The 10,848-nt window shown below is 35.7% G+C and overlaps 1 protein-coding gene across 1 annotated transcript in view; it reads left to right on the top strand.

The window, feature by feature from the left end:
* TMEM144 (transmembrane protein 144) overlaps positions 1-6,351 on the top strand; it is a 36,614-nt gene extending 30,263 nt beyond the window's left edge. The window contains exons 11-12 of the mRNA XM_005860564.2: positions 1,484-1,537; positions 6,230-6,351. Of these exons, the coding sequence (XP_005860626.1) occupies positions 1,484-1,537; positions 6,230-6,313 (138 nt within the window). The 3' untranslated portion in view covers positions 6,314-6,351. The remainder of the gene's footprint in view (positions 1-1,483; positions 1,538-6,229) is intronic.
* The last annotated feature ends 4,497 nt before the right edge of the window (positions 6,352-10,848 follow it).

Here is a 10,848-nt window from a genome sequence, read left to right as displayed (position 1 = left end):
AGGAAGGAAGGAAGGAAGGAAGGAAGGAAGGAAGGAAGGAAGGAAGGAAGGAAGGAAGGAAAACCAAACCTATATAGCCCAACATAGCCCGAGAAAGAGCTTGTTACCTCTGCTCCATGCCTTCCCCATGAGCCTAAAAGTTTATCCAGAGAGTTGAGCTTCTCAAGATGGCTCAAGCTCACCTCGTTTTGAAAGACTGATACAAGTATATTTTGTATAAATGCACAAAAGGAAAAAATACAACCCAACTGCCAAAGCAGGTGTGTGTCTTATCTAGGAATGCCCTTCCTGTTTGGCTCTCCTTTGCCTGAATCAAAGCATCTGTACACACTGTGACTTATGCTTGCATTTAGCAAAGCACTTCTTCCTACAGTCTCATTACTCGTCACAATACCCTTTAGGCGCTAAGCAAATATTTAGAAAATCATCAGCCAAAAAGTCTCAAAGGTCAATGATACCTTTTGGTATTATCTTCCACCATGTACTCTGAAGGGAAATTCATTTCCTGATTAAAGAGGATAAAATTCTTAAGCAAATAGCAAGATAACATGGATGTTATGTCCTTATTCTATTGTCCGAAGCCAGGATAGAATTGCCTAAAGGACCCAGATGAGTCTTGTTTGGTTTGGGTTTTGAGGCTTAGGACCTTACGTCATTGATAACAGACAGTTCCTTTGACCTATTGCTCTGGCTCTTTTGATGTAGGCTTTTCCAGATGCTGACAGAGAGTGATGTATTTTTATTACTTCTCTTACATGCCAGAGTGGAGTCAGACTTTGTTGACCCAGCCATGTGGACAGTTGGAGTAGTGGGAGAGGGAAAACATGTTGGAATTGTTTATTTGAAACTTCCAGAGTTTGTGCAGGCTTGAAACAGAATCATAAACATGCTAACACAACATACCTTCTCCACAAAAACCATGCTTAATTCAAATTCCTAGTATAGAGTGTGCAGGAGGCAGCTGATCAATGATTCTCTCTCATCATTGATGTTTCTCTTTCTTTCCCTTTCCCTTTATCTCTGAAATCAATATATATATCTTCATTTTTTTAAAAATATATTTTATTGATTTTTTACAGAGAGGAAGGGAGAGAGATAGAGAGTTAGAAACACCGATGAGAGAGAAACATCGATCAGCTGCCTCCTGCACATCCCCCACAGGGGATGTGCCCGCAACCCAGGCACATGCCCTTGACCGGAATCGAACCTGGGACCCGTCAGTCCGCAGGCCGACGCTCCATCCACTGAGCCAAACCGGTCTCGGCTATATCTTCATTTTTTTACCTAATGCTACTTAGTTTAACTTAATGATGAGTTAGGGTTGAGATTATTTCCCTATCAATATTGTTATATTGCTTTTACAATAGAAAGTTATTTGATTATCAAGTGTCAAATCAGCTGGCCGATTTACTGTATTTACATAGAGTATAGTCGTATAGTCACAGGAAAATAACTAATTTAATTAAAGTTCTTTTTTCTTAAGGGTCCAGGATTTGTAGCTGCAATGTGGGGTGTCTTCATGTTTAAAGAAATACAGGTATGTACAAGAAAGGGCAGAGTTATAAAACGGGTAATCCATGTATAAAGGGTATATAAGACTATGTTTGTGTTATTTTCTGAAAACTGCATTTAACTACTAAACCCAGTGCAGAAAACACATGAATTGAGTTGACAGGTCAGATGTTCAAAATGTGTTTTCATCCCTAACTAGCAAAGAAAATAACAAAAATATGAAAATTATTATAAAACATGTTTCTCTCCACCCCAACCCCCAGTAGAAAAATGCTTTAGTTGATTTTAGATTTCTGAAAGAGATTTGGTTAAATAATCCAATAAAATCGGGTAGAGGGAAATTTTATTTTGTGTAAAATATGGTCGATTAACAAAGAAAAGATTCCTTTTATCCCAAAGATTAAACTATCCCCAAGGCACATGGGTTTTGGGAAAAGATACCCATGTGGGTTCTCCTGCCTCCCAAAGGTCTCCACATAAAAACAGCAACTTTAGCCCTGGCCTGTTTTCCCAGTGGTTAGAGTCAGCCTGCAGACCAAAGGGACACAGGTTCGATTACTGGCCCAGGGCATGTACCTCGGTGGCAGGTTTGTCCCTGGCCCTGGTCGGGGTGCATGAAGGAGGCAACCAATCAATGTGTGTGTGTCTCTCTCCCCCTCCTCTCCCTTTCCCTCCCTCTAAAGCATGCAGGAGGCAACCAATCAATGTGTGTGTCTCTCTCCCCCTCTTCTCCCTTTCCCTCCCTCTAAAGAATCCATGGAAAAAATATCCTTAGGTGAGGATTAAAAAATTAAATAAATAAAACCAGCAATTTTACAGGAAAACAGTATGGTAACAGGTGACCTCTACCTCTTCCCTCTCACGTGTACTTGATGGTGGTCTAGACACTCTCGCAAGGCATCAGAGACATCATAGCTTCTGTCTTAATATGCAGCCGTAATAGCAAGTAATTCCTGGGTCTAAGAAGATCTGATGCTACTAATCTCTGGGAACCACGAAGTGAACTGTGTCCCTGGCTAATCCTTAAAGTGATTCTTTGATTTTAGATTTAAGAAATCATTTCATTCATTCTAAATGAAACATTTTTATTTAGAAAGCCATAATTTAATAATATGAGTAAAATTCTCCGATGAAATACACATGTTTAGAAGATATTTGGACCATGAGCTTAGTTGTGTTTTTTTAAATACACAAGACAACTGAAAACATTGTAGATTCATAAGTTACTTTTATGCACGTGTTTCTCATTTATTTTAGTTAGAATTGCTTTCCACAAAAATAATTCTATGCCTGTAACATGCTATAAATCTCTTTGCAAATGTTTCATCTGCCTCACAAAGGATGATTTCTACTTAAGAATTATTATTCAGTGTAACATGCTGAAGCCTTAGAAAATCACGAGTTAGTGACCAGAGCTTATTTGCAGTTAACATATAAAGAAACACAAACTAAGAATAGATTTAAGCTTTTGAAAATTATTTTGCTTAATACTACAGTAATAATGATACTGAATTTAAAATATTTTTTCTAGATATAAGAACTCTCTTGACAGAATCTCTAACCATTAAACCTCGTGTTAATTCCTTGGAGCCCTCTAAAAGATACTAAAAGGCATTCAAACAGGCTTTTCCAAAAATATCAGCTGAAAGTCTTCTGACCCAATAAGACCATTGAGTAAGGTGCTGAAATATAGTATAAATATAAAATAAATATCCTTCCAATATGCCGCCAATTATCAATTAAAAAGTGTAAAATAAATGCTATTAATAACTACAAAGATTATTAAAATATTTTAAAAAATCAACAAGAAGTATGCTAGATTTCTAAGATCTTTTACTTTACTACAAAAGGACATAAAAGAAAATCAGAAGAAATGGGGAGACTCACCATATTCCTGATGGGACAACTCACTATGGTTCCTAGGCAGTTCTTTCCAGTAACATTCATTGAGATCCCTATAAAATCCCAACGGGATCCTTTCTGGAATTTGAGAGTGAGTGTTGAAGTTTAGCCAAGTGTGTATATGAAAATAATGAAAGGGAGGGCCAAGCTGAAAGCAAAGAGTGAGTTTTGTTGACCTTCCTAGAGTTAAAAAATCTTACGAACCTTGTCTACAAACAAAGCTTAAAGGACGTCCAGTGATACTTATCATTCACTGCAGATGCCTACCTGCCTCTTGACAACTGAGTTAAAGGAGTTTCAAATACTTTACATGCCAACGAGTTTAACTTATCAACTAAACACTGAGCCCAAAATCCTATCAGAATTTTAAAACAATTATTTCTTCTTAGAAACAACACAAAATCCTAGAGTGAAACAAAAGCAAAACATTTATCTTTCTGACTTTTAGGTCCTGTCAGTTATGTCTTGAATCAGTCCTCAAAGACATATTTTAAAGTCTACAAGTTACAGCAGTAAGAACTTAACAGACACAAGCACTTGTTGTGTGAAAGAATTTAATGCTTTTATTTCGTTTTAATGCCACCCATGCTCCATTTGGAGGTTGTGCACTTCTACTGTTCTTTTGTATCTGATATCTGTTCCTCTTTGGGAAGTTTGTTGTATAATTTTATATTTAGCTATTTTAAATTAAATATTCACTATATTTTTAGCAACACACTTTTTTAGCCAAAGTGATACCAATGATTATCGCCATAACAATTTATATGTCAGTAGCTACCCCCAGATAAAGGATGAGAGGATATATTTTTTTAATCTCAATAGCTGTTTCAAAAATCCAAGTTCAAAACCTTTTGCTTTGGGGAGAATGTTAGCGTGATCTTTCTAAGAGCTAACATTCACCTTTGACCAAGGAAAACTATTACCCAAATATAATCAGGTTGTTTTTTTCTCTCCCTCTTAGGAGACTAGGCAGTTTAGACAGATTCTTAAACTTAAAGGGGAAAAATATTTTATTCCCTGAGAACATTATTCTTCTGTCTACAGAGACAATAAAATAGAGAGCTTACCAAAATATTCACATAATTAGCTGTAAAATGTTAGTTGAGGCCCCATATATTGTTTCTTTTCTTATTTAAGTAATCACATTGTCTAATTTAAAGTAAATTTAGCAATCATTTGAGTGTATTAATTTTTTGAACAAATATTTATTGAATACCTATTTTGCACCAGTACTGGTATCTAGGTATAGGTTACTGTTTTTAAAACCAAGAAAAAGATGTCAGGGAACTTTAATGCCTTAATGCAGTGTGTGTGTGTGTGTGCGTGTGCGTGTGTGTGTGCACGTTCTGTACTTGGCAAGGCTTTGTGTTGCTGTCTTGCACTTGAAGCACTTGTGTTACAGCGACTTCTGATAGTGTTGATGCTCACAGTGAATCAGACAGTACAGCTGGCTCCCACCCAATTTACAAAGACCTCTTTCTGGTAATCAAACAGACAAATTAATCCACTCCAATCCAATTCTCTATTAAGTTGTAAAAAAATAAAAAGGAATATGCATTGTATTGTGTTTGGGCTCTGTATTAATTGGCATTAATCTTGATAAGAGCTAAAAATAGAATTATATGGTTTGACTGTCAGGAGATCTCGCTGTAATTTTAGACCATATATCTAAAATGAGAGAGGCACTGATCCTGTTTTACTTTGCGATATGCAAACTTTCCCTTAGGATAATGGGAACTATATTTAAAGAGGAATATAGACAACCTGGCAATCAATCATTCAGAGGGAACCTGCCAGGATAGTGGGGGAGCTTGAAACTATTCCACATGAAAAAAAAATGGTCAAAGGAATTAAAATATTGACCAGGAAAACAGATGCTTCAGGGATATGAGTTATTTTTCAATGTTTGAGAGTTTTTTCTTGTGGGAAAGAGATTAGAAATCAATCTATCTGTACCCCTAGAGATAGAACTTGCAGGAAATAAAATATTTCTAGTTAACACAGGAAGATATTCTTTGTTAATGTAAACATAGACTGTCTACATTGGAAGGTGAGTCTCCTCAGTGTTTCCCATCTCTGCGACCAGTGCACCCAATGTAAACATAGACTGTCTACATTGGAAGGTGAGTCTCAGTGTTTCCTATCTCTGCGACCAGTGCACCCGTATACAGCTGGACAAGCCAGACTTAGTCTGTTTCTTCCTAACCCTTTAGATTGTTTTCTGTCTGTTTACCTGAACTTTATCATCTCTCCCCAGGAGGACTGTAGGTACCTCCTTATTGGTCTCCTTCCATCCATCTGGCCTCCTCCAATCTGTTCACCATTGTAAAAAAAAGTTCGGGCTTTATCAAATGCAAATCCTATCTTTTCACCACATCTAGCTTGTTTGTTCCTTTAATATATTTTCATTGCTCAGAAAAATAAAACTCAAAGGCATGACGTGACCTATTAGATCCCTTTATGATCAGGCCCACAGCCTTCCAACCTCACCTTGCCTCTACCTAATTCTCATTGCTCTAGTCACACTGACCTTTCAGCACCTGGCAAGTATCATGCTTTCTCTTACAACAGAGCTTTACACGTAAAGCTCTGAATTTCTACTAGAATTTCAACCTGATACCCTCTTTCCCAGCCCAGTTCATTGATCTTATGGGTTCTCAAGGGAATCTGGATGATTACTTAGAGAAATAACAAAAAAACATGTAGGTGGCTAAGGAAGATGGTTAGTAAGGTCCTAGTAGTCTTAAGAATCTGTGCGTTTTTGTGTGTTTGATTCAAGTGTTCTTAATTACAGTTACTCTTTTTTATTATTCAGGGTCAACAAAACTACCTATTAATGATATTTGCATTTTGTATCATCTTGACTGGAGCATTGTGCACTGCTTTTTCTAAGACCTAGCAACCACATGACCAGCAGGTGGCAGCAGTGATTAAGAGAAGGCCTCTACTGGACACTAGACAGATTATGCTGAGAACAGAGATCATACCCTTTTATGTAATGATGTTTACTTTGAATTTATATTAGTTCACACAAACACTCCATCCATGCTTTTGTTCCGGCCCTCCGGTCCAGTTTAAGAACCCATTGTGGCCCTCGAGTCAAAAAGTTTGCCCACCCCTGGACTAAAATGTCTACATTCTTACAGTATCATATCTAAGGGTGCTCTTTATTCTTTTTAGTACTTTTAAAAATTTCAAAATAAGCATGGACACACAAATAAAAAAGACATAGTTGGGAAAATTTCCAACTTAAGAGTTTCCTCTCCTACAGATAGAAGCCAGAAACTCACTCTCCTAGCCTTCCTTGTGGTAGGATGTGCTGCTCCTGACGGTGTAGCCTCCAAGCCCAATGTTGTGCTCCTGCTGGGGATTCTGTGAGCTACCTAATCAAGTTGTATGATAAACTTAGCCTCATTAAAAACAAACTCAGAAATATATTTATAGCCTATTTTAATCAACTTTAATGAAGTGTAATTTCTATCCAATGAAATTCTCCCATTTTAAGTGGACAGTGCTCTGAGCTCCAGCAAATGCACACGTATATGAACACCACTACAATCTAGATACAGAACATTTCCAGGAACCCCAAATGTTCCCTTCTGCCCCTTTGTAGTTAGCCCCCAAGACAAGGCCACCAATGATCTGTTTTCTGCCTTTCTAGATTACGTTGGTCTGTTCTAAAGTTTTATGTACAAGGAATCACATCAGTATGTACCCTTCTGTGTTTGATTTCTTTCATCTTATAGCCATTTTTATACTTTTTTTTACCGTGCACAGATGATGTGCTGTAGAATTGTGCACCTGGAACCTGTATAAATTTCTTAATCAGTATCACCCCAATAAATTTAATAAAAAGGGAAAAAACATTTTTACTGCTCTGAAACAATTATAATTCTCAATTATTTTTGCTAGTGTATATTTAAAATAACAACTAAAGCAAAAATAATTAACATTTGGAATCATATTTCAGTGTGTGATATATCATGTTTCAGGAATTCACTGTTTTAAATTAATAGTGTAGTTAATAATTCTTAGCTACCCTTTGAGTCCATCTCCATTCTATGATATTCTATCTTGAGGGACTGTAAAACATTAAATTGTTTAAACTAGATCACCTCCATTGTCTACAAGTTGAAAAAAGTGCATATTCTTGGGTTTTCTACAACGACCTAATGGATTATAATATCTGGGCTAGAAAGTGTGAATATGAATTTTTAAAAAGTGTTCTTAATTATTCTTATTACACTTGTACTCTAAATTGTTTGTATTTGTGACTTATACTTTGATGTTTAAAAGATTTCAATGAACTAGGTTATTAGAAAAATAAAAAAGAATATTCTGTCTTCCACTCCTAGAAGAAGAGAGAGAAAATAAAATAAGTTATCTATTTAATTTTATGAAGAATTTTTTAGGAGAAAAAAGTGAAATGCTTAAAACCAATTGTTCAAATGGAATTTTGCCAAAAATAAAAACAATAATAATAACTGTGTATCATACTCTTTTTTTTTTTTTTGGCTCAAACCACTTGACTTTCTCCAAGAGGTCAGTGACCAAATCTGTTTTTACTTTAAACCCTGCAAAAAATTACTCTTTCTCCAGCAATAAAATCTCTAACACAATTCTCTCTGACAAGATCCCATGAAAACAAACAAAAATTCTCATTTATAAATGGAGATTGTCCAACAAGACCTAATGAAATAGGCTGAAAATTAGAACCTAACTTTCTAAAGCATTCCTCATGATTTTCTTAAGTACCTCATAGGTCCTCGTAAGACACTGACTGCATTCTTTCATTGTCTCTTTCCAACAAGGTACTTGTAAGCACTGTTTCTAACTCATTCATACCTACATAATTAGAGAGTTTATAAATCTGCCTTTCACATATACCATAAAGTTTTGATTTATAAAACTCACCTCAAATATTTTTTTCCAACAGAAAAGGCTGTATTGTCTCCCTTTCATCCAAAAATATTTGAGAATTATATTGGCTTTATATATATGTGACAAATTTATTGTGAGCTCTTTGAGAGTAGAAGTTGTGTTATTCATCTTTAAATCTCAAAACCTAGCACAGCACATGGCATTTTTTAAAAAAGACTTTTTTTTCTTCCCATTGCCCTGAAGAACATCTGAAAGTTACAATCCAAAATGTATTAGCCAATGATACTTTAAAAACTGATTCTTAGTAATTCACTGAATCACACATTAAATATTTATTAAGTGGTTTCTTTACACTTAGTTATGATATATTATCAGCCTTTCTGTATGTTATTGAATTTAATTTTCTAAAATATTGCTAAAAAAGTTTTGGTTTTGTGTTCATAAATGGTATTGGGTTATAATATCAGGGTAGTACTTGCTCCAAAACATTTGTTAAAAATTGGTATTATTTTTCCTTAACTGTTTGGTAGAATTCAAAAGTGAAGCTATATAGGCCGCATTTTTTAAAAACAAATATGAAGTAATACAAGTTATCTATTTCTTCTTGAGTGAGCTTTCCTAATTTATGTCTTTCAGGGAATTTGCTAATTTTGTATACATTGTAGAAATTACTGGCATAATATTGTTTATAATATTTCTTTTCTCTTCCTTTCATAATTGCAGGATTTGTTGTGATGTCCACTTTCTTATTTCTAACATTGGTAATTTGTTTCTTCTCTTTCTGAACATTATAGTAAAAATTTATCAACTTTCTTAATCTACTCGAATTAGTGCTAGTTTTCCTGTTCTCTCTTTTATTTTATTGGTTTGTGCTCTTCTATATTACTTATAGTTTCATTTAGGTTCTTAACTTATTCTTATTTCTCATCCCTTCTCCTTCTTCCAAAACTCTAATTTAGACTGTTTGAATTTTCCCCACATCTCATTGATTCTCTGTTCTTTTTTTTTTATTCAGTTCTATTCTGTTTCATTTTGAATAGTGTCTATTGCTCTGTCTTCAAGTTCACTAATCTTTCCTTCTTCATTGTCCAATCTACTATGAATACCACTCTGTATACTTTTTATCTTAGACATGTTCATCACTAGGTAGGAATTACATAAGAAAAACAATAGTATTTTTTTAAAATATATTTTATTGATTTTTTACAGAGAAAGGGAGAGGGATAGAGAGTTAGAAACATCAATGAGACAGAAACATCAATCAGTTGCCTCCTGCACACTTCCCACTGGGTATGTGCCCACAACCAAGGTACATGCCCTTGACTGGAATCGAACCTGGGACCCTTGAGTCTGCAGGCTGACACTCTATCCACTGAGCCAAACCAGTTAGGGCAACAATAGGATTTTTTAAAAGTGTCTTGATATTGACAATAAGATTCTTCTAGCAAACAGGGACATCAGAGTTAATTTGATTGGTTTTTAGCTACTGAAGTCCTCATCTGAGAACTTAAGTCATTTTTTTTACATTGAAGACCAACTATCTCTCTAGAAGACTAGTATACTTCTATCTTTTTAAAGATCCTTAGGAAAGTGAAAAATAAAACACAGAATTTTAGTATGTGTGTTGTTATTTACTTGTCATTTTTTATATTGATGCTGGCGTAACCTTCCTATGTATAATTGACTCATATGATATTGGAGGCTAAGAAGTCCCAAGTTCTGCAGTTGGCAAGCTGGAGACCTAAGAGAACTCAATGGCATAGTTACAGTCTGAGTCCAAAAGCCTGAGAAGCAAAAGGGTTGGTGGTGTGAATTCCCATGTGAGTTTGAAGGCCCAAGAACCAGGAGAGCAATGTTCTAAGTTTTAGTCTAAATCTGGGTTCTCCAAAGGCAGGAAAACACCCATGCCCAGCTCAAAGACAGGCAGAGAGAGAGAATCTCTCTTACTCAGGCTTTATGTTCTTTTCCAGCCATCAAGCAAATAGATAAGGCCCACCACCTTGGGAAGGGCAATCTGTTTTACTCAGTCTACCTATTCAAATGTTAATCTAATCTAGATACACCGGGAATAATGTTTAACTAAATATCTGTGCACACAATGGCCCAGGCAAGGTGACACATAAAATGAACCATCCCACATATAGTAAACCATTTTATGGTATTTAGCTCTTCAACCATAAAAATATTTTGAGTTTAAACTCTTGAATACACTGTTTGGTAATACAATTGACCCTTAAACAATGCAGGGGTGCAGGGGTGGGCCACAGTGAGTTCTTAAACTGGACCGGAGGGCCGGAACAAAAGCATGGATGGAGTGTTTGTGTGAACTAATATAAATTCAAAGTAAACATCATTACATAAAAGGGTACGGTCTTTTTTTTTTTTTTTTAGTTTTTTTCTTTTCAAACGGGCCCGCGGGCCGTAGTTTGCCCATGGCTGGGTTAGGGGTTATACACAGATGAAAATCTGTGCATAACTTTGACTCCTCCACAAACTTAACTACATAGTTGTCCTTCTGTCTCTGTGGGGGCTTGATTCTAGGACTCCCCCCAT

This window comes from Myotis brandtii, unplaced genomic scaffold, assembly GCF_000412655.1.
Source record: "Myotis brandtii unplaced genomic scaffold, ASM41265v1 scaffold136, whole genome shotgun sequence".
NCBI classification, from domain to species: domain Eukaryota; kingdom Metazoa; phylum Chordata; class Mammalia; order Chiroptera; family Vespertilionidae; genus Myotis; species Myotis brandtii.
The sequence above is the reverse complement of the archived record's forward strand: the minus strand, read 5'-3'. Positions and strand labels throughout refer to the sequence as shown.